The 25,213-nt window shown below is 41.8% G+C and overlaps 1 protein-coding gene across 2 annotated transcripts in view; it reads left to right on the top strand.

Moving 5' to 3' along the window:
- The window catches only part of snx29 (sorting nexin 29), a 502,976-nt gene that overhangs the window by 426,363 nt on the left and 51,400 nt on the right, over nucleotides 1-25,213 (top strand). For both annotated transcript variants that reach the window (XM_087997616.1, XM_087997617.1), the window contains one exon: nucleotides 8,974-9,114. In XM_087997616.1, the coding sequence (XP_087853742.1) occupies nucleotides 8,974-9,114 (141 nt within the window). The remainder of the gene's footprint in view (nucleotides 1-8,973; nucleotides 9,115-25,213) is intronic.

Here is a 25,213-nt window from a genome sequence, read left to right on the forward strand (position 1 = left end):
TTTACTCTACAGTGGACCCACATTAATTATTCTCCAGTCCTCTGACATCTCCCCTGTGGCCTGAAAGGATTTAGAAATGTGGGTCAGAGGCCCTATACTTTCCTCCCTCATCTCTCACAGCAGTCTGTCAAACTGCTCAAGAATTTCGTAATCCTGTTTCCCAAATTTTATACTTACGTTCTCCATCTCCCAAGTGAAGACAAGTGTGAAGTACTCATTTAACTCTTTATCAGTGTCTTTTGGCTCCATGCCTGGATTATCCCAGTCTCTATTGGGCTGTACTCTTCCCCTGGTTTTTCTCTTTTCCTTGATATACTTATAGAATATCTTACTCATCAGTGATTTTTCACGCCCCCCCCCCCCCCCCCCCCCCTTTGCTCTCCTAATTGTTTTTTTAACTTCCTCCCTACACTTTCTATATTCCATGACGATCTCCTTTGATTTGCTCCTATTGTACCTGTTAAAAACCCTCTTTTCTTCATAGGGTAAAAACAATGACTGCAGATGCTGGAAACCAGATTCTGGATTAGTGGTGCTGGAAGAGCACAGCAGTTCAGGCAGCATCCTGAAGGAGCTTTGAAATCGACGTTTCGGGCAAAAGCCCTTCATCAGGAATAAAGGCAGTGAGCCTGAAGCGTGAAGAGATAAGCTAGGGGAGGGTGGGGGTGGGGAGAAAGTAGCATAGAGTACAATGGGTGAGTGGGGGAGGAGATGAAGGTGATAGGTCAGGGAGGAGAGGGTGGAGTGGATAGGTTGAAAAGGAGCTAGGCAGGTCGGACAAGTCTGGACAAGTCTTGGGGACAGTGCTGAGCTGGAAGTTTGAAACTAGGATGAGGTGGGGGAAGGGGAAATGAGGAAACTGTTGAAGTCCACATTGATGCCCAGGGGTTGAAGTGTTCCGAGGCAGAAGATGAGGCGTTCTTCCTCCAGGCATCGGGTGGTGAGGGAGAGGTGGTGAAGGAGGCCCAGGACTTCCATGTCCTCAGCTGAGGGGGAGTTGAAATGTTGGGCCACAGGGCGGTGTGGTTGATTGGTGTCCCAGAGATGTTCCCTAAAGCGCTCTGCTATGAGGCGTCCTGTCTCCCCAATGTGGAGGAGACCGCATTGGGAGCAACGGATACAATAAATGATATTGGTGGATGTGCATAAAACTTTGATGGATGTGGAAGGCTCCTTTGGTCCTTTTGCACCTCTGCCCTCAGACCCCACCCCTCCAACCGTAACAAGGACAGACTCCCCTGGTGCTCACCTTCCACCCTACCAACCTTCGCATAAACCAAATCATCCGACGACATTTCTGCCACCTCCAAACGGACCCCACCACCAGGGATATATTTCCCTCCCCACCCCTTTCCGCCTTCCGCAAAGACCATTCCCTCCGTGACTACCTGGTCAGGTCCACGCCCCCCAACAACACACCCTCCTGTCCTGGCACTTTCCCCAACCACCGCAGGAATTGCAAAACCTGCGCCCACACCACTTCCCTCACCTCCATCCAAGGCCCCAAAGGAGCCTTCCACATCCATCAAAGTTTTACCTGCACATCCACCAATATCGTTTATTGTATCCATTGCTCCCAATGCGGTCTCCTCTACACTGGGGAGACTGGATGCCTCCTAGCAGAGCGCTTTAGGGAAAATCTCTGGGACACCCGCACCAATCAACCACATCGCCCTATGGACTAATATTTCAACTCCTCCTCCCACTCAGCTGAGGACATGGAGGTCCTGGGCCTCCTTCACCACCTCTCCCTCACCACCCGACGCCTGGAGGAAGAACGCCTCATCTTCCGCCTTGGAAGCTGCTGCTTCTAGTCTCTGTGCAAACAATCTGAGTACCTGCCACATTAGTGACAGCCCAAGAGTAACTCCTGGGTGGAAGAATGGACAATCAAGAGCACAGTAGGACAGGAGGGTGCAATGTCCATAGTATTGTCATGGAAGAAGGTATGAAAAAAAGCATTGCACTGTGATGGACCTCTGCTAGATATTTAATCACTGCTAGCTTGACTACATGTGGAATTGGTCATCCTGAGCCCAACATGGAAGTGAAATTTAGGCACAGGCCTCTCTTCCTTTACTTTCAGCCAAGTGACTCGTGCACCAATAACAAATTTCTGTCCTACTTCATACTGCGCTGATAAGTTGCTACTGTGAAGACCATTTTTTTTTATTTTTCTGTATTTTTGACTAAGAACTGAAAAGGGAAAAATAACTGGGTTTCAAAGGATTGTTGGAAGATTGCTGCACTTCTTAAAAGCAAGTAACCTGACAGTCAGTGTAAGTGTAGATTACACAGTTGTTGGTACAGGCAGTGGGGAAGACAACTTACAGACCAGCTGGAGCCAAGGGCCTGTGCACAAATGGGGATTTGGCAGGTAACAAGTAGCTGACTGGCCTTACTCCACCAACCACTTATTAATGATAGGACCTCCCACATGTCAACAGCTATGTGATTCGTTCCGAAGTAACTGAACAGCTTATGGATATTTAGCCAGACAAAATTGGACCTCTGGAAGAGGAGAAGTTTTCTTCTAAGCAGTAAAGCATTTTTTATTTATTCATTCCTGGGATATGGGCATCACTGGCTAAGCCAGCATTGATTACCCATTCCCAATTGCATCAGGAAGTGGAGAAGTTGATGTTTTGGGTGTAACCCTCCATGAAGTCTTGAAGAAGGGTTACACCTGAAACGTTGACTTCTCCACCTCCTAATGCTGCCAGGCTTGCTGTGCTCTTCCAGCCTCCTGCTTGCCGACCTTGGATTCCAGCATCTGCAGCTTCTTTGTCTCTAGATCAGGTAAGACAGTAGATTTCCTTCCTCAAAGGACATTAGTGATTCAGATTTTTTTTTAGATTACTTACAGTGTAGAAACAGGCCCTTCGGCCCAACAAGTCCACACCGACCCGCTGAAGCACAACCCACCCATACCCCTACATTTACCCCTTACCTAACTCTACGGGCAATTAAGCATGGCCAATTCACCTGACCTGCACATCTTTGGACTGTGGGAGGAAACCAGAGCACCCGGAAGAAACCCACGCAGACACGGGGAGAACGTGCAAACTCCACACAGTCAGTCGCCTGAGGCAGGAATTGAACCCGGGTCTCCGGCGTTGTGAGGCAGCAGTGCTAACCACAGTGCCACCGTGCCGCCCATTGTGCCACCGTGCCGCCCATGTTTTGCTATATTTAACAAAGGTTACATAGTTGCCATTAGGCTAGATATTTTTACTAAACTTAAATTTCACCATCTGCCATAGTGAGATTTGAACCCATGTTTCTAGAACATTAGCCTGGGGTTCTCAGTTACTAGTCTAGTGACATTATCACTACACCACCACCTTCCTGTCAAGTCTGAATATAGCCAGTGTATTTCCCCTCGGCAGTTGCTATAATAATTAGTAAGTATTTCACACAGAGTGGTTTGTATGTGGATTGAACTGCCAGGGAAAGTGCTAGATGCAGGTACAGTAACAACATTTAGAAGACATTTGGACAAGTACATGAATAAGAAAGGTTTAGAGGTATATGGGCCAAATGCAGGCAAATAGGACTAGTTTAGCTTGGGAAACTTGGTCAGCATGGACAAATTGGACCGAATTATCTGTTTCCATGATGTAAGTCAGAGACTTCTATAAGTGTGAACCAATTACTTAATGCCTTATGTAAACAAGTGAAAGTATCTGGTGAAGGAAGATTGAAAAAGAGTGTTTTCTGAACATCTCAGCAATCCTTAGACTGCTGAACTGCCTCCCCAGTCTTTGCCTTTGTCCTGAACACCCATTAATTTGTGTGTGGGTGTGTGTGTGTAGAGATATGGAGTTTCATAAGTTGATTAGTAGGTTCACATGCCTGTAGTTCATAATCGCTCAACTGCAGTTAGAATCCATTTATTTGCAATAAATAGCATTCTTATTAAGTACTAAAACCTGACACAAACTTTCCAGCAATTTGGGTGTAAATGACAGGTAACTTTGGGAATTCTGCATAACATACTTAATAAAATTTGAACTTTTGTGACAATTACACAAATAGCAGGGCTTGATTTCAAGCCCAGTGAAACATAGCACTATGTTTAACAAAACAGTTATAGAAAAACAAACATCTTCACTGGACTAAAACATTGAGCTAACTTTGAAATCCCAACTACTTCAATTTGCTGTCTTTAGCCTTCTTTAGCCTTATGAACACAAACTGAGCTGAACAACATTTTGCTGCATATGGCTGATGAGAAATGAAGCTGCCAGATTGGTTCAAAATTTATTTTATAGTCAAATGAAACCAGCAAGGACCAGCAGCAAGCAGTATTAAGATCAAAATGTGATATATTTGTGAATGAGAGAGATCTGGAAAGTGGTTGTTATTTTGGCAATAGCTTGTTCTTGGTTTTGGAGATTGGAGCAGTTATGAAAAAGCTGTTTAACAAATTTCACAACAGTCACTCTGTGTCCGCCTTAGGATTCATTTTCAATTATTAGAAGTTGAAGAGTTAATGAGGGTGCCTATAACCTGCTAAAAAGCAGGTGAGAGTAGTTTGAATTCGGTGTTAAATGTTGGAAATCTGAAATGGGAACTCAAACCACCTTGAAACCACCCACTTCCATTTGTGACAGAACCATGAAAGCACATACAGTTCTTCCTCAGGGAGCAGGTCAGTCATGAAGCCTTTTAAAAGGAGCCTTTTAACAAAGCTTCTATTTTTAAACATTGTGGAGAGACTCCCTGGTTTTGAGAAACTTAGGCAGCTAAAGGGATGAGATTATCCATTCAATAAGTGCCTTCACAGCACTGTTTGTGGGTTACAAATGACCAATGTCACAATGTCCCCCAATTACCAGCTCCCCAATCTGGGCGATCTTTCCTGAACTACAGTATTTGAAGCTTTAAAATCTATTACCTTTGACTTTATGTTTTTAAATTTATGATGAAATCCATTACTTTTGCATGCATTAATACTGTGTAAGCCAACAATCAGTAAAAATTGTAATATTCAGGAAACAGAGTTCCAAGAAGTTGCTATATCCAACTGTTCCAAAATATGACTTGCATTCAGTATTGCCTAGGGACAAGCCTTATTATGAGACCTCCAGTCAGTCTCTGAAATAATTCAAGGGCCACTGAAGCATAGTTCGGAGGTTACAGTCAGTTGGAGCTGCGGGAAGAAAGAGTGCCAGGAGTACTCCATGCAGAATAGTGCTGCTATATAGGCTATTGGTTCTATATAGTTGGGCTCAGGGAGAATTCTCAAGAACATCTCTGTACAGTTAGACCTCAGAGCTAGTCTTGGAAGCCAGCAGATTCTGTGACCTGGTCTTTGGAAAGTTTTGGAGCTGTGAAAGGTTCAGTTGTAGCCTACACACAGTTAATATACCAGTGAAGCAGAGAATGAGGGCTGGAAAGTCCACGTGCGTTCTTTTGTTGGATTAGCTGAATAACATAAATAAATAACCCAGAACAGTACTAACTTGGTGCAGCTAGGTATCTGTGAAAAGTGGGTGTTGTGCCTGTGACTATATGCTGAAGTACAGGTTTCAGAGTTCTGGAGAGCATAGACCGAGGAAAGGAAGATGAACTACCAGAACGTGAGCAGACATTGAGGCAATCTGTAACAGAGTGGCTTTTGTGGGTGTTCTAAAGCTAGAAATTCATGGTTTCTCTCTTGACCAGATTGATTATTTAATATGTTATTTGGGCTGTTCAATCAAAGTTTGTCTGTCTATCTCAGGTTAGTTTCTCAGTTCTGTGTATTTGTGTGTGTGTAGATTGTATTAATGTTCTAACTTTGTGTAGTACATTTTATTGCTCTTTGTTCAAAACCTTGAAATTTTATTGCGTTATTCTCATAGTGAGTACCTGGATTTCACTTACTTTTAAAAAGAAAAAGCGACTGGTGTCTAGCCAGACAATAACAATATTTGATAGCCTGGTTTGGTATATGAACAGTTAAATGGCGTCAATTTTTTTTAGAGAATATTGAGACCAATACAAGTCAATTTTTCTTTTGTGCTAGCACATATTGAACCTCTTGTTCACAGTGAAGCTCAAAGAAGTTAAAAATCACACAACACCAGGTTACAGTCCAACAGGTTTATTTGGAAGCACTAACTTTCAGAGTGCTGTTCCTTTATCAGGTGACAACCTGGTGTTGTGTGATTTTTAACTTTGTCCACCCTCGTCCAACACCAGCACCTCCAAGTCATGAAGCTCAAAGACAACCCACACACTTCTCTCCCAGTTCCCTCCCCAACCCTCTCACTGGAACCCACATTGTACTGTACAAACTGATCAAGCTCTGCCTGCTGAGTTTTTTCTTATATTCATTCATGGGATGTGGGTGACATCCCTAATTGCCCAGAGGGCAGTTAAGAACCAATTAACTGCTGTGGGTCTGGAGTCACATGTAGGCCAGACCAGGTAAGGATGGCAGTTTCCTTTCCTAAAGGACATTTGTGAACCAGGTAGGTTTTTCTAACAATTGGCAATGGACTTTTAATTCCAGCTTTTTTTTATTGAATTCAGATTCCACCATCTGCCATGGCAGCATTTGAACCATGGTCCCAAGAACATTGTCTGGGTCTCTGGATTAACAGTCTAGTGATAATACCATTTGACCACTGCCTCCTGATTGACAGCAAACACCACCATTCTGGACATCCCTCTATCATTCAATTCCCCAAACAATAAAGTCAAGCTTGCCATATTGCCTTCTTTACCACCCTATCTACTTGCATGGCCACTTTCAGGGAGCTATGCACTTGAACCCCAAGATTCCTGCATACATCAATACTGTTCAGGGTCCTGCATTAACTGTATACTTTTTCTTAACATTTGGTCTCCAAAACGCAGCTCCTCACACTTACCCTGATTAACCTCCATCTGCCAGTTCTCTGCCCATGTCTGCAACTGTTCTATACCCCTCTATATCCTTTGACAACCTTCTATACTATTCATAACTCCACCAATGTTTACATCCTCTACAAATTTACTAACCCACCCATCTACATTTTCATCCAGGTCATTTATATATATCACAAATGGGCGGCGCGGTGGTTCAGTGGTTAGCACTGCTGCCTCACAGTGCAGGGGACCCAGGTTCAGTTCCTGTCTCGGGCAACAATCTGTGTGGAGTTTGCGCATTCTCCCCGTGTCGGCATGGGTTTCCTCCGGGTCCAAACATGTGCAGATTAGGTGAATTGGCCATGCTAAATTGCCCGTAGTGTTAGGTGTATTAGTTAGGGGTAAATGTAGGGGGGATGGGTCTGGGTGGGTTGCTGTGGACTTACTGGGCCGAAGGGCCTGTTTCCACACCGTAGGAAATCTAATCTAATCATACAAACAGCAAAGGTCCCAGTACAGATCTCTGAATAACAACCTCTACCACTGCCCCCTGCCTTCTACAGGCAAGCCAATTCTGAATCCACGCAGCCCAGTCACTCTTAATCCCATGCATCTTAATCTTCTGGATGAGCCTACCAGGACAGACCTGCCAAAAATCTTACTAAATTCCACGTAGACAACATCCACTCTCAAACCTCATTGATCACCTTTTTCACCTCTTCGAAAAGTTCAGTCAAGTTAGTAAGCCATGACCTGCCCTGCAAAAAGCCATGCTGACTGTTCCTAATTAGGCCATACTTTTCCAAATGTGCATAAATTCTAACCCTAAGAATTCTTTCCAACATCTTCCCAATTATTGATGTGAGACTCACCAGTCTGTAGTTTCCCAGATTGTCCCTATTTCCCTTCTTGAACAGAGGAACAACATTAGCTACACCTCAGTTCTCTGGGAGTTCTGCAGTGGCTATTGAGGATACAAAGATCCTGGTCAAGGCCCCAGCAATCTCCTCTCTTGTTTCTCTCAAGAACCTTGGATAGATATGGCTCAGTAGTTAGCACTGCTGCCTCACAGTGCCAGGGTCCCAAGTTCGATTCCTGCCTTGGGTGACTTTCAGTGTGGAGTTTGCACTTTCTCCCCATGTCTGCGTGGGTTCCTCCAGGTGTTCCGGTTTCCTCCCACAATCCAAAGACGTGCAGGTTAGGTGAATTGACCATGCTAACTTGTCCATAGTGTTAGGTGCATTACTCAGGGGTAAGTGTAGGGGAATTGGTCTGGGTGGGTTACTCTTTAGAGGGTCGGTGTGGACTTGTTGGGCCGAAGGTCCTGTTTCCACACTGTAGGTCATCTAATCTAATCTAATCATACCAAGAGGCCTTGGACACTTATCTACCTTAACGCTTCTTCAAGAAACCCAATGTCACTTCTTTCTTGATCTCAAAATGCTGTAGCATATCAGCATACTGTGCACAAATTTCACTATCTTCCATATCCTTCTCTTGAGTGAATATTGATACAAAGTACTCATTTAGGATCTTACCCACATCCTCTGCCTCCAATCAGAAGTTCCCTCCTTTGTCCTTGAGTGGCCCTACCTTCTCCCTAGTTATCCTCTTGCTCTTAATGTATGTATAGAATGCCTTGGGGTTCTCTTTAATCCTGCTTGCTGAGGTCATTAAATGGCTCCTTTCTTGCTCTCCTAATTCCCTCCTAGAGTTCTTTCCTCCTTTCTTTATATTCCTCACAGGCCCTGTGCAGTTCCCATTGGTAATTCCATGAAATTGAAAAATACATAATTGAAAGAGTTAACGTGTAACAATTCCTGCTTTTTATGTATTAATAACTTTTTATGTAGAGTCTAAGCCTTTAAATCTGTCTTCTGCATTGGATGTTGATTTTCGGTATCTTCTGTGAGGTAGCCTGGGCATTATGGAGATTGTAGACTGTTCTTAAGAACAACTTGGTGATGCATGCTGTGTCCATGATAAATTATCTATGATCCATTTGTGCTCCAGTTCTTTAAATGAAAATTGGAACTTCATCCATTTACAAACATCAGTTGGGTAGCACCACATTATCTCTGTGAGCATCAAGATGAGTGCCTGTATTGATTGTTTTGATTGTTTTTCTGGCAGGTTTACATCCGGATCAAAGATGATGAATGGAATGTCTACAGGAGGTACACTGAATTCAGAGCACTACACATCAGACTACGGACCAAGTTCCCTTTGGTGAACACCTTTAATTTCCCACCTAAAAAAGCTATTGGAAACAAGGTACTTTTGTATTGTTTTGCAAAATGCACACATTTTAATAATTATAGAAACAAATGTTGCTGATCATTCATGTTTGAAATATGCACACTGATACTTTCAATGTAACTTTCCCATTGTAGGTAAAGCTTATATTTTGGACCCACAGCACACTTACATTAAAGTGAAAATTATAATACCTTTTAAACAGAAATAGCATGCGAATGTTTGTAATTGCTTTGAATTTGTTTGCTGGAATGTTTTGGGATTTTATTGCCCTCTCTCTCCTGTGATTAACCAAAATTAATAGGCAATCAAGTTACATCCAAACCAACTTTCTTTTAATGGGTTGTTTTTAATCCCATATTTTGCAATCAGCCACTGGTATTGCAGAGAGAAGGGCATTATTGCTGTTTAGAAAGATAGAAGAAAACACCAGATCTTTAAAGAAATTGGTGTCAATTTTATTCCAGTAATGCCACAAATGATGCCCTTTGATTTTATCATGATACTGATAAAGGAGCTGTGTAGTTGAATGAGACTACTGGAATTTCTGTGGTGATGATTTGTTTGCAATATTACTTTTTATAATGCCAAGATAAAATTGATGAAAAGCTATTGGTGTAAACATTAAGCAAGTTAAATAATGACTCACTGTTGACTGAATGAAACATTAAAGTAGAGCCTGGTGTTTTGTCCTGCAACACAGCAAAGGATGATTTCTGTGGTAAGTGATACAGATGGACGGTAACAAATTGGATAATTTGTTATCACACTGTGACACCTTTGATAATCCACTTCTGAAACTGCATAAGAGCAAATAGCATTGTGCTAATTAACTCCCACAACTCTACTTTCAACATGTTTGCTTCATTATCGCAAATAGCTAAAACTTCAGATGCTGTGGAAATAGATATTCTGCATGAGTAGCAATGTGTATTTGAAAGAACAACTGCATGGAGTGACTGAAAAAAACATATATGAGCAAATGAAGAAATAAGACCAATTGGAGTAGCCTTTTTGCAGAGCAATCAAAGACCAAATAAACTGCAAGATTTTGTGATACTAGATTGGACCTTACTTGTCTCAAAGCTAAGCTGTACTGAACTTCTTTAAGTGCCTATTTCATGCAATAGTGGGACTTTGATGGGCTGAAGAATCTTAATACAGCAATTTTATAACAGTATGGTGACTTCCAGTCAAAATTCTTAACAGCGCTAGAGCATCTACTGATCAGTAACCTTTGGGGGACTGTCATGGAGCTGATGGGGACCTCATTCACGGGCTGAAGAACCAACCAGAGCATTGTTCCATCTCTCTTAAGTAAAGTCCTGCAGCAACTTAATCCATGCAGGCATTTTACAGGCCAACATTGGAACGACCTTGGATCAAGGACCCCAGGGATTGAAGTGACCAAACTGGATGAGGTGCCAGCCAATCAGAGGACATCCCAATTGACTAGGCACGCCACCAGGGAAGTGACAGCTGTTGCCAGTTAGACACCTACCTGAAGCCTAGTATCATCACCAGATCGTGGGCAGGAGAGGTTGGTGCAAGGGAGAGGTGACTTCATCTCAGCATCACTGCTGCCACCCCCTTCCCATTGCCAGGTCCAGCAAGCATGTACCCGAGTGCCTGTTTCAATAAGGGAACCACCTACGAGCCAGAAAGCGACATCACATGGGTTTGTTTGTTTTGATCGTGAGGCCCCACACTGTGCTGGGTGCAGACCAGCAGTGGCAGGATAAGACCTTTACGTAGGCATTAACTTCCCATTTAAGGACTTAAATTGGTGATGGGGCTGAATGGCTGTCTATGGACCTTCGCTCTAAAGAAATTATTTGCCTAGGACTGTGTCCAAATTTGTCACTTGTCTGTCTGAATAAGTGACTTTGCAACACCAAACTCACCTGAGGGGAGGGAATGAGATTCTGTCCTTAGTCTTCTGGAACTCGTACTTTTTGCCATTTATCAAGAAGACTGTAAGTAACACTCATGTGAAGGCTTTTAACTAGCCACTAAATATTGACTGCATTCCAGACAAAAATTGAGGACAGATTCTGCCAATCAGACAAGGCGCTGGAAAAAGAATGTCAATACTAAGCAGCAAATGAACACATTTGTAAATGATACATTTAGAATTGTTGATTTATTATTTGAATAAATCTAGATTATCCTTGTTATCATCACCAAGAATTTGCGTTGGAGAAAACCTTTCTTTAAATATGTTCCTGAAAAGTAAATTCTGTTTGCGTTTACTTAAGATGCCGCATAATATCTAATGCCCATTTCCGTGTTAGTTAGTTTCTCTTTCAGTTTTTCCCAATGTATCCTGGTTGCCAGGATGCTGGTTGATCAGCTTCATGTCAACCATCATTTTTGGATTTGTTGGGTGGTTTTGCTTCTAGATGCCCTCCCTGTTTATCCAGGACAATACACACTGGCTCATCAGCACCAATGGCTGAATCCTTTTGTAGTCAACAAATCCTGGAATGGGACTTGAACCTAGGGTGGTTCCTGCTTCGAGACAGGAGACTTAGTGACTTTAGATCCTAGTGTATGTTACATGGCTTTTTTCAAAATAATAAATCATTTGTAACCCAGATATTGTACGGAACACAATATTTACTATAAAATTAGGCTTTGTATTAATTGTTCATTCAGTTCGACTTCATAACATGAGAAAGGCTCACATCTAAACTTCAGAAGCATAATATTCTAATGATCCTATTCTTGTGAAACAACACACACCCTGACCTAGTTTCTGTTGTTGTAAAAACTTCACATACGTGTGTATATACTATCTGTCATGTTTCTAATTTCAGATAAATGAAAGATAGGAATTGGGATATTTAGTTTTAAAAAACTGTCCCAAATCAGAGTGTGTATAAGACACAAGGGGTGCAAACTCTTAATTAATGTCCTACATATAAAAGCCAATGTATCATCTGTGATTCAGTGGCAGCAATCTAAGTTCCTTGTCAGAAGGCTGTAACTGATTCCACTCCATGACAACTTGAGCACAGAAATCCAAACCTTGCAGTACTGAGAGAATGCTGTACTCTCTGAGGTTAATTGGCATTAAACTGAGTCCCCATCTCTGTCTCAGGTGAATGTAAATGATCCCAAGGAATTCCTATTAAAGAAGAGCAGGGGGGTTATTGCCCAGTGTCCTGGCCAACATTTGTCGCTCAGTCGGCATCACAGGAGAAAGATTATCCGATGATTCCCACATTGTTATATGTGAGAGATAGCTCTGCGAAAATTAGTTGCTACATTTCCTACAATGTAATGGTAACCACACAGCTAAAGTACTTCAGTGGCTGTAAAGTACTTTGGGATGTCCTGTGATTGAGAAGGACACTATACAAATGCAAGTCATCATTAAATTTGAAGTCAAACCTGAAAAACAATTAATCTTTAGTTGCATCTCCCATGTAAGCCCTTCATCAGGAATAAGGCTTGTGGGCTGGGGGCTAAGAAATAAATGGGAGGGGGGTGGGGTTGGAGGGAAGGTAGCTGAGAAAGCAATAGGAAGATGAAGGTGAGAGAGAAGGTGATAGGTTTGGGGGGGGGGTGGAGCGGATAGATGGGAAAGGTGATGGACAGGTCAGGAGGGTGGTGCCGAGTTGGGGGCCTGGGACTGGGATAATGTGGGGGGAGGGGAAATGTGGAAACTGTTGACACATGGGAGAGGGAATTGAAGTGTTCAGCCACGGGTCGGTGTGGTTGGTGGGTGCGGGTGTCCCAGAGATGTTCTCTGAAATGATCTGCAAGAAGACAGCCTGTCTCTCCAATGTAGAGGAGACCACATCGGGTGCAACAGATATAGTAGATGACATTGGTAGAGGTACAGGTAAATTTCTGTCGGATGTGGAAGGATCCTTTAGGCCTTGGAAGGAGATGAGGGGAGTGGTGTGGGCGCAGATTTTGTACTTCCTACGTTGGCAGGGAGAGGTGCCAGGAGTAGGGTGTGGGCTGTTGGGGTCGTGGACCTGACGAGGAAGTAGCGGAGGGAATGGTCTCTCCGGAACGCTGACAGGGGTGGGAGGGAAATATATCTCTGGTGGTGGGGTCTGTTTGGAGGTATCCAGCAAGGACATGAAGGTCCTGGGCCTGCTCCACCGCCAAACCGTTACCAACCAACGCCTGGAGGAGGAACGCCTCATATTCTGCCTTAGGACCCTGCAACCACACAGGATAAATGTGGATTTCAACAGTTTCCGCATGTCCCCTCCCCCCACATTACCTCAGTCCCAAGCCTCCAACTTGGCACCACCCTCCTGATCTGTCCATCACCTTTCCCATCTATCTGCTCTACCCCTCCCCAAACCTTCATCTACCTATCGCTTTCTCAGCTACCTTCCCCCCCCCCCAACCCCACCCCCCTTCCATTTATCTCTTAGCCCCCTAGCCCACAAGCCTCATTTCTGATGAAGGGCTTATGCCCGAAAAGACGATTCTCCTGCTCCTCGGATGCTGCCTGACCTGTGCTTTTCCAGCACCACACTCTCGATTCTGCATCTCCAATGTTCTTATGGATCGAGCTTTGTGGATGTGGAGGTGCAGATTCCACTTAGCAGCCAAATAATACATTCTATATTACAGTGTTATGAGGTGCTCGTTACACTGCTCCTCGGGTCAACACATAAATCGAATTGTTTCACTTGTGGAGTGTATGGCCACTCATATACTTTCTCCATCTAAGACTTAATATCAAAAGATCATTAATAGATCTTCTCTAGTAAAGATAAAACTGTTGATTTATAATGCAACAAAGCTAACTTAATAAATATAAAACCAGTAAGCACATTCAGTTTGTAACATGAAAACACAAGTGTTTACCTCTGTAAATAACTCAATTCAGCTCACGTATGCAGACACATACATGTACTCATGTAGGTGAATGAAATGGACTTCTCTTAATAGACATTCACTTTGTGGAAAAGTAATATTTTGGTCAATAAATCTCAGTTCTTGAAAGCACAAAGGATATGATTTGAGATATTCAGATGGCTGTCAATCTGATATTCTAGCATGCGTAGCTAGGTATCCACAAAAATAGAAGTTATCTTTGGGATCTTGGCAGATATAGCTTGCTCAGGAAATATGGCACTAAGAAGTCTTCCAATCACTGTTAAAGAAGAAAGTCAGATTTTAAACTGGATTCATCAGAAAGGTGCTTCAGAAACAGAAATTATTTGAACATATGAGTTAGGTGCAGAAGTTGGCCAGTAGGCCTCCAGAGCCTGACATGCCATTGAATAAGTTGTGGTTGATCTGTCTGCTCCACATTTGCACTTACCCCATTGCAACAAGAATAACTGTTAGTTCATGAGCGTAAGGAAAGGAAGAAAGGTGGGTAGAATAATGGCATGAGCAGAGTGGCTTGTGGCAAAATAGATAGGGAGGCAGGATGGGTGCTTGTGGGTTAGGCCTAATAGATTTGCTTCATAGGGTTTGGAGAGTCAGATCTGAAGCAAAGAGGGGTTTCCTGAGGCGTCTGGTTCAGGAAAGTGTAGGGAGCAGATTTTGATGAGGTGGTGTCAGATTAGGTCAGTCAGCTGTGGAGTTGGGTCAGGTATCACGTTGAATCTGAACCATAAGATATAGGGGTAGATGTAGGCCGTACAACCAATCAAGTCTGTCTGGAGCAAGTGGCATGTGTCTGTGATGAGGCTCATCTGCCCACAATATGTGTGTCAGTGTGAGGGATTGTGAACTAACTGTATGGAGTGGGACTGGATTTGAGTCAGACTTATGGTTAGCCAGGAGTCACAGCTGGTTTTTATTCCACTCCTACATATTCTGGCTGACTATTCAATTAAGTAAACAAGAACCATCCAAAGTCTTCAACTCTAACCCATAGTTGGGTAATTTTCTGGAGGGTGTGTTCCAGATGCCAGATAGTTGTCCATTGCAAGTTTATAAAACTTGGGCAATTGCTCTGTCGTCATTGCAGCAAGCTTTCAGAAGGGTCTCACCACACACTGTTCAGAATACATCTGGTTGATGACTATCCAGAGACTAGGCGATGTGAGCCATAATAATATCCTCACGAGCAGTGCCACAGAGATCCATTACTATGCTGCTTTTAGTCTGTAAGTATGCGTGACTAGTATACATTAGATTGAAAATCATGAAGGTCTAATATCACAAATTTGCATTGTAAAATAATTTTAATTAAAAGGGCTCATTATTGTTTCTAAATAAATCCTGTAAAGTGCTTTACACACCATGCTCAGTCAGTGCTCAAAGGGAACATAGCATTGCTATTTCTTATTTATTCTTTCTTCCGGTATATTAACATTCCAGTGGCATATTCTTCTTCATTCTGAGCTCTAGATAATGTTAGCAATCTCCCACTTACCCCTTTGCCTTGTGTGTTTTAAGTCTGTGGTTAAGAGCAAATTAAAGGCTTTTCTCTACGAATGATCACAAGCATCAATGTGCTTCATCAATTGCTCTTAAAACAAAGCCAATTAAAGCAATTATTCCAGGCTTTCAGAAGCTAGCTGAAATATTGTATTTTCAGACATCTTTAAGTGGAATATTGAAGAGAAAAGCTGTTTCAAAATTATCATAGTTTAAGCATCTTGATTACAGGTATGTAAGAAATTAAACATCCCCTAGTTTACTATTTCACATTGGGCACTGTAATCTACATAGTTACGGACTTGAACAGTGTAAATTTAAATTTTGTCACATCAGGTGGTGAAATTTAATTCAGTAAAGTTAGTGATTAGTGGGTGAGCCCCAGGTAAACGATCATGAAAGCTTTTGGATTGTTGTAAAGAATTAACTGTTCTCTTGTCTTCCTTAGGGAAGGAAAAACAATCTCTCCTGTTCAGCACATTGAAGATGCCTGGCATTTTTTCTGATGGGTACACAGTTATTTGGAAGTCAGTTGGCTGCTGCCTTAGCAGCAGACTTACTGGACAGGGAATCGAACAGGGGGAGCATTGCGCCCATAAATTGGCCAGCTAACTCAATGTTTATGGCCAAGAATCAGGACTAATTTTGTCCCCTGAAGTTTTTAGAGATTGTGATTTTTCATCATGACTTCATTTGATGAAAGTAATGTGTAGTTAATGTACCAGGAACCGTGTATTTAATCTGTTTTTCACTTTGCTGAAGGAAAGGAACAAGAGAGGACAGTTGAGTCAACAAGATTTCATTGAGCAGTAACATGACGTTGTAATTTTGATTTAAAGAAACACTGATGGCAAAACAATTGCAATCAGGTTGGTGCTGGAGGTTGTTAAGTAAATCTGTTCACATGCTGAACCTCAAACTCCAAATTATTTGGCCAGAGAGACAAAATACTGCACTTTTAAACATTGCCAAATTTCCTCTTGCCAAAGGCTAAGATTTGCCAGGAAAGAAATAAAAAATAAGATATTTCTAATGAAAGAGACTGGATATTGGCGTGTGATATTCCTCACTTCTGTGCTGATAGTTCTGTCCTACTCTATCATGCTCTTGCAGCACTAATCGTAAATGGAGGACAATGTTAATCTTGAATCTCGTTTCCAGGTTGGATAAACGGTCAGTAAAGGGGAATTATTCCTTGCTGTTATGAGCTACTAGTTGTGCAGCATGTTAAGAACGTGGCAAAATTGCTAACATCTATCATAGATGAATGACCATGACAAACCTCCAGGTCCCTTTCTTACTTAGAATCGTTGACTGTTGTGTCTTCAGCAGCGATAAAGACAAATTAGATTTGGTTTTGGTTTTGTTCAAGCATTCCCTTTTACCCAGGAGTAAAGTTACTATGAACAAATGTGACTTCAAAAATTGATAAAACGCCAAACATTTATATCAGCAACAAAATTGATGAAATGGCATTGAGATCACTTTTTTTTAAAGCTGCCTCAGTGTATATGATAGGATAAGTTAATTTGAAAAGAGCAGTATATTCAGATAGCGGGTCATGAAGGTATATTGGATTCTGAGAAATTGCCTTGTTCGTAGCTGCAGAAGACAGAGAAGTACAATCCAGTCAAGAGGCACACTGTAAATCTGGAGTTACCATAGATAAGAAAGGTTTGAGTAAGAACTACACTACCAAAAAAAAACTCATACTGAGACTTGAAAAAGGGCAAAGACCCAGAATAAAGACCCCTTTCAAATCTGGGGGTTTCTAATGCTGTAATTAAGGCAAAAGGCATAGTAACTTGGTGATTTATTTTACCCTCCTCTGGCTTCAGAATGCTGGCTTTTGAATTCCAGCCTCTACTTCTTCTGAGTGTTTTATGCAATCATATTTTATACAATATATATACTGTTAGCAGTACTGAATGCTCAAGTTTAGTGCTACAATTCCTAGCTGTTTTTTGATACTGTCAATTTGCCAGAAACAGTTGGAAGCAGTCACATCCATCAAGGTATGGCACAGAATTTAATCAGTGTGATAATGGTAACCCTGAAGGATAATCATGGCTATTAGCCAAGTAATGCAGTGTAATTCTTCCATTTTATGCAGGAGTTTATGGCTTGATATTCTCCACTGAATGTATAATACAGATTGATCCAAAAAAAGGAGAATGGTTTTAAAAGATTTAATTGAGTGATTGGCTTCCCTAAGGAAAAATCTGTATGGGAAAAAAGAAGTAATTCTGATATCAAAATTTAGATAGCCGTGAGGCATGTAACAGAGACAAGGAATGGGGATTTGCCTGACAAGTAATTGGATCGCAAATGATTAATAATAGAGATAGAACAGAGAAATGATTTCTGAATACAGTATATGTTTGCCAAGTCTCCTGCATTTTTTATTTATGTATGGATAAGGTATAAAATACTTATTCCACATAGAAAGACCTGTATTGTGTTAGTGCTTCAGACCTGGTAATGTGCTCTTGTGCATGAGTTATGGAAATGGGTAGTTAAGTGTGTTTGCACTTTGGTTGCTTGTACCAAGTTTCCTGGTTTTGGCATAATTTAGCAGCTGCATGGTCAATATCCACACTTAGAGTAAAATGGCAGGGGAGTAGGGCTTCTGAGACCAGGGGCATGTCCGCTTTGTCCACTTTTCTTTTCTTTCCTTTTTTTGCTCTCTTTTTTTTCTCTTCTGTTTTACTTTACTTAGCTCTTGATGAAGACCTTGGTTGTGGCAATGGCATCGGCGGCAGCAAGTAGGTGCAGGACTCTTGGCAGTGGCATCAGAGGCGAGTTTGGGTTCCCAGTGTTTTCTGCATCAAAGATGCGGTCCTAGCACTGAGTCATGGCTGCTGCTATGGAAGCGAGTTTGCGTTCCAGGTGGCGTCTGTTTCTCACACAGATTGGTGGAGGCGGCGATGGAGGTGAGTTTGGACCCATTATAAGATCTGCTGTCATCAGCAGTGGCTGCGTCAGCGAGGTGTGCCCGGAGCAGACTCATGGTGAGCGAGTTGAGTCTGGGCCGGTGCGATACCCAGCAACATTGAAAGCATCTGCATTGGCGAGGTCCATTGAGGATATAGTGATGAGAGTATTGGTGGATGCGAGATGGTGTCAGAGGTGGGCAACTTTTGTTCCAGCGGGAGCAGCAGCGCGATGAAGCAGACGTGTGCCTGACCACCAGGTCCGTGGCCCATGCTGGAGCACTGAACAAGAAGGACTGCAGAGGTGAACACTTCATTTTTCTGCCTTTTTATTCTATGTTTTGGTGTATTTTTCTGTGTTTCGAGATGGTGTCAGAGAATGGTGACACGATACAACACATTTCACTGTAATTTGTAACAAGATACACATGACAATAAATAAATAAAATTAAAATTCTTATTATTCTGCTCCAAAAATGTGTACTGAAATTAACAGAAGCCCATTCCATGCCTGCCAGTATAACATTTTCTATTTGTTGAACTAGCCATTTGTGTTCGGAATTGTTAATTGTCACTGCCCGGAGGAACTTCTGCAGTTAGGATCTGGAATAGAAGTGAGAGATCTCCAGCAACTCGGACCAGTTTCTTTTCTGTCAGTAGTTGCTCACTACTGTCTTCTCAAGGGCAGTTAGGGGTGGGAAACAAATGTTGGCCTTACCAATGACTCTCATATCCCACATTTTGTTTTTAAAATGACTGTAGTAGCTGTTTTGTTTTCACCTTATCCATTATTGATCGCTATCTTGCTGGGGCTTCTTGGGGCTTAAGACTGTCTTGGTATCAAGTGTAGTTAGAGTCCCATAGCTTAAGGGGAGGCAATGGTACATTGTCATAGAATCCCTACATTGCATATCAAGTCTGCAATGACCCTCTGAAGAGTATCTCACACTATTCCCATGACCTCATATTTACCATAGTTACCACACCTAGCCTGCACATCCCAGGATATTGTGGGGTAACATAGCATGGACAATCCACCTAACCTGCACATCCCCAGACATTGTGTGATAATTTAGTGTGGCCAACTCACCTAACCTGCATAACCTTGGACCATGGGAAGAAACTGGAGCACCGAGCAGAAACTCACACAGACATGGGAGAATGTGCATCCTCCACACAAACAGCCACCAAAGGCTGGAATTGAACCCGGGTCTCTGGCAGCTGTGCTCACCACTATCTCACCGTGCCACGACTAGTAATCCAGAGACCCAGGTAATGCTTTTCACCTTGGCAGATGGTGAAATTTGTATTTTTAAAAATCCTGAATTAAAAGTCTAATGATGATAGACTGTAGTTGATTGTTGTAAAAACCTATCTGGTTGCCCAGTATACTTTAGGGAAGGAATTTGCTGTCTTTAGCTGGTCTGACCAACATGTAACTCCAGACCCATGCGGTTGCCTCTATAAATGCCTTCTGAAATGGCCTAAAAAGCCACTCAGTTATATCAAATTTCTCCAAAGTCAAAACAAATGACAGATCACCTATCACTGACGTAGAAAGTGGAATCGATAAAGCAAACCAGCCCCCTCCTCCTTATTAACATCCAGGGGCTAGTGGAAAAATTGAGAGCTGTCCAGTAATCAAACTGCAGTCTGATCTGGTCGTATTTCCAGAATGGGACCCTACAGAAAATATCCCAGACAACACCATCATCATCCTTGAGTATATCCCTTCCCACAGATTGAGCAGAGATGGCAGCTTGTTCCAGAGGGAGTTGTCTTAAAGTGTCATGGCATCAGGCATCAGATGGTCAGCGACACCTCTTGCTGATTACCATGTACTTTGCTGGAGTTTAGAAGAGTAAGAAGTGACTTAATTAAATGTATAAGATTCCTAGTGGTCCTGACAGATCAGCCACTAATCACAAGCTCAATAAATTATGGAGCCACTTTCACAACACAATTTGCAAACAAAAAACGAACAAATTCTGATTTTCTAATGGACTACACTGGCATGTGAATATACCCAATTGTATTTCATGAACCACTTCTACCTGTGTTCATGAAGTGATTCAACACTCTACCTGTCTTCCCTCATGATTGTCTCAGAATCCTCCAGTAATTCGAAAGCAAATCGAAGTAACCCAGCTAACCTCGGTGATGATTAGTGTTGCTCTCTTCTAGTCCTTTGCTCAAGTCAGCACAACTGCCGCAGCATGTTAAAATAACAAACTTGCTATTTAAAAAACCCTCGCACCCTGTACAATGAACCATACACTTAGATTGTTACTTATGATAACTAAAATTTTGAAGATTATTATTTAGCTTAATGTTTTTCATGTATACTTGCTGTGTTTTGATTGAAAACAAGCTTATGACATACGAAGATAAGACCACATGATATTGGAGCAGACATAGGCCATTCAGCCTGTCAGGTTTGCTCTGTCTTTTGATCATGGCTGATACCTTTCTCCACCTGTTCTTTTGCCTTCTCCCCATAACCCTTGATTCCCCTACTAATCATGAACCTATCCGTCTCTGTTTTAAATTCACTGAATGACTTGGCCTCTACAGTCCTCTGCAGTAATGAGTTCCATGCATCAACCACTCTCTGGCTGAAGAAATTCCTCCTCATCTCAGTTCTAAAGGGTTGTCCCTTCTCTCTGACATTGTGCCCTCTGGTTCTGGTTTCTCCGACTAGTGAAACATTATCTTCACGTCCACTCTATTCCAGGGTTCTCAATGTTCTGTAGGTTTCAATCAGATTCCCACCATCCTTCTAAACACCACTGAATATAGCCCGAGAGTCATCAACCGTTCCTTATATGACATCCTTTGAATCATTCTTGTAAACCTCTTCTGGACTCCCTCCAATGCCAGCACATCCTTCCTTAGATACAGGGATCAAACCTGTTCACAATATTCCAATGGCAATCTGACCAGAGCCTAATATAGTCTCAGCAGAACATCTCTGCTCTTGTATTCTAGCCCTCTCGAAATGAATGCTAACATTGCGTTGCCTTCCTAACTGCCAGCTGGACCTCCATGTTAACCTTAAGAGAATCTTGATCTAGGACTGCCAAGTACTTCTGATTTCTGAAGCCTTTCCCTGTTAAGAAAATAGTTTACACCTCGATTCTTCCTACCGAGGCGGGGGGGGGAGGTGGGGTGGTAGGAAGGGGACTGAGAGATAAATAGGAGGTTGCTGGTGGGAAGGTGATAGGTGGATATAAGTAGAAGGCAACTGTGATAGGTCAGTAAGAAAATGCCAAAGTGATTTTTTTTTAATTTCAAAAATATATTTTATTCATAAAATAATTTGATGGTCTGTACAGTTGGTCATGCCATACATATGTAAACATTTGCGTACAGAGATCAGAATTTATCATTTGTATATACAGGTCTGTACATTTATCAATCCTATGTCCATATATTTAGCTGAGGCGACAGCAGAGCCCAAAAGGCTGCATGGGCCCCCTGTTCTTCTTAGGCAGGCAGATGTTACATGGTGGTCTTTCCCCACCGCGCCTTGGCGGCAGCTGCCCCAGGCTCCAGCGCATCCCTCAACACGTAGTCCTGGACCTTGGAATGTGCCAGTCTGCAACACTCAGTCAGGGAAAATGCTAAAGTGATGCCTCTTCCTCTCGGTCACCCTTTGCTGGATGCTGTTCCTGCTGCTGATCATAGGGGCTGTTGCCGGATTATCCACTCTTCAGTGCAGGTAACTGCTTCCAGGCTGTAATGTATGCGCTGAAGTGATGCCTCTCTCTCTCGGTCACCCTCGCTAGTGGTAAGACATCGGTCTTGTAAACCGAAGATTACTGGACCCACCAATCTATCATAATTACCGTCCACTTGCATCCAGCCCTCCTTCCCACCTACCTCACCCCCCCAACCCCACTGCCAACCCCCTATTTATCTCTCAGCCCCTTTGCCCCTCCGCATTCCTGATGAAGGGCTTATGCCCGAAACGTTGATGCCCCTGCTTCTTGGATGCTGCCTGACCTGCTATGCTTTTCCAGCACCACGCTCTCGACCATGATAGTTTGAAGTCTGCCATTCAATAGCTAGGGTTTATCACGAGGAACTTATTAGTGACTTCTCATCATTCCCATTCCTTGATCCAAAGGATAGATTGTACTCCAGATGTACTTCAGCAATATTGCACTAAAGCAATAATTCCTCCGTATTTTCACTCTGAATTCTAACAATGGTTAAGCGTGATGATGTAGTGATCCCAAATTTGAAGGGATGGCAGCCAATGTCTATTCATGTGTGTTACTGATAAAATTGACCATTCTATTGCCTAATCTAGATTCAGATGAGGTGTTTGTTTTTCTCAGTGCTTTGAACCTTCCTGCTGCCATAGTGTTTTAAGATATTGCTAAGCAGTACAATACTGTACATATTATTAGTGAACAATTTCTGTTCACAAGTGTTTCATCTTAATTATTGACTGTTGTTTTGTAACCTGCTCCATAAAAGTCAGACTTACGCAAAAGAAATAGAAGCAAATTTATTGGAAGTATTCAGCAATCAAGCAGAACCTGTGGGGACACAAACAGAGTTAATGTTTCAGAACACAGGTCTCTAATCAGAGCTGCACAAAGAAGATTGTTTATGAAATGCAGTTACATTATAAATTGAAGGTCCTCACTAAATCTGCATATGTGGCCTGGATGATAATACTAGAACTCTCAGTATAAAGGGACCTTTGAAGCATGTAGACTATAACTATATATATGGGTGTTTTTTTTTCCACAGGCAAGCTTTGGACTATTTAAGTTGAATTAAATTCTATTCCCCAATGTTTTAAATTTCTATTAATGTGTACATTTCAAAGTAAAACTGTGAGTACAAGGGTAGTATACTTTCAAAATTCTTAAGAATGCTTACACTTTAATTGGGGAATTCTCTTAGTTAAATCAGAAATTTGAATGCACGCCCAGCCAGGAAACCATGGCACACAGTTCAGTGAACTACTTTAGCCGATCAAGTGGATTATATTCTACTTCTCCACTTCCAAGATCCATCCCAAATTCAGTTTAGAATTATTAATTTAAATTAATCACTTTAACATTATATAAAGCTGTAACATAACACTGACTTATTTAATATTGAAATAAGTGTAAACAACACATAATTAGGTGTTAACTAATTCAGAAAACTTTAAAAAAATTCAAGGTATCTTTGTTTTTACGATAAGCTTTTTTCTAATACAACCAATAGGGTAGGAGCAAATTATTGTAGATGCTGGAATCTGTACTGAAAACAAAAAATGCTGGAGATTACTGCAGGTCAAGCAACATCCATGGAGAGAGAACAAGCTAACGTTTCGAGTCTAGGTGACTGTTCATCAGAGCTGACGTAGAATGTGGAGGGGACAGCATTTATGAAATAGTAGGGGTAGCAGGGTAGGGTGCTGGGGAAGAAATGATGTTGATAGTTCAGATTAAGTGATCGGAATGTGAGAATGGCAGAACGATGTTGTGTCCAATGTTCAACAACCTTCTGGATTTAATATTTAGTTCAACACCTTCAAATTGTGAACCCACTCCCATTCCTTCCCTTTCTTTTAGCTTTAGTTGTTACATTCTCTGTCACCGTGTCCTCCTCCTCCTCGTGCCCCCCCAACACCAGTGGGACTGTCTGTTATTTCCTGTCTGGCAGTTAGACACACCATTGTTCTCCCACGAGCAAGCACTCCAAAGGCTTGTGATTTCAAATAAACCTGTTAGACCATAACCTGGTGTTGCGTGACTTCTGACTTCATTAAGATAATCCGAGGCCTCCCAGGTTTTAACTGGGTATTGGGTCTGTCCTTCTAGTGCTGCACACTTGTGGTGAAGCAAAAGTCTAACATGAAGCTTCAGAAAAAGGAATTTCAGTTCCAAATGTTGTACCGATTGTCATAGTGCTAGCCAGTAAAATTCAGATAATATGGCCATGGTAGAGAGCTTACTCTCAAATGTTGCTCTCCCTAAAACGCGTACGTTTATTTTAAGCAACCTGTTCTTTGATATTATTACTCACTTCTGGAGGAGGTGGGACTTGAACCAGCCCTCCTGGGTCAGAGGTAGGGCCCTTACTAAAACTCATATATATTTATATTGGAACTTCTGCCTATAAAATGTTGTTTCTGAAATAGCATTTCAATTCAATAACTTTCCGGTATTCGGTACAGATGTCTCTGTGTTCTAATAGTGTCTGCAAATGTGAATGCATTGTTTGTTGGTTGGAAATATGAAGAGTATCATCATTCTCAGAACATAATAATTAGAGGTGGTTATACATAATTACAAAATATTTCTGTAGTAATTGGAGTAGCTTGTTCAAATATGACAACTGAAAGATATGTATATAAAATCAAATTGTTAATTAGTCAAAGAACATGGAGTCATGTCTAACTTTGTAGGTCTTTTACATAGTGTGAATAAAGACCTCCTTGCTTATAGTTTGCCAGCTGTCAAGATGTCTTGTCTTTGTTGGTAATAATGAAATGTTAACCTTCTAATTTGTTTTAGGAGATCTCATCTTAAGTCAGCTTAATTAACTTTCTTTTAATGGAATGCGTAGAAGCCTCCAATAATACCTTAATGATTTACAATTTCTAGATGGATCTATGGCATTGGTGTGATAATTAACATGTCATTTCCAAACCATTTACAATTGTAAGTTGCACTTATGATTTCTTTCATCAAAGGCACAGGATATAATACCAGAAAAGTATAATTTTTTTCTGTATATTGCAAATTAAGAAAAGATTATGATCTGAAATTTTATAAATGATGTGTAGCACGTGTAAAACATGTACT

The sequence above is a fragment of the Chiloscyllium plagiosum genome, unplaced genomic scaffold (assembly GCF_037043375.1).
Source record: "Chiloscyllium plagiosum isolate Xiang-an unplaced genomic scaffold, Cpla_swu_hap1 HiC_scaffold_20, whole genome shotgun sequence".
NCBI lineage: Eukaryota > Metazoa > Chordata > Chondrichthyes > Orectolobiformes > Hemiscylliidae > Chiloscyllium > Chiloscyllium plagiosum.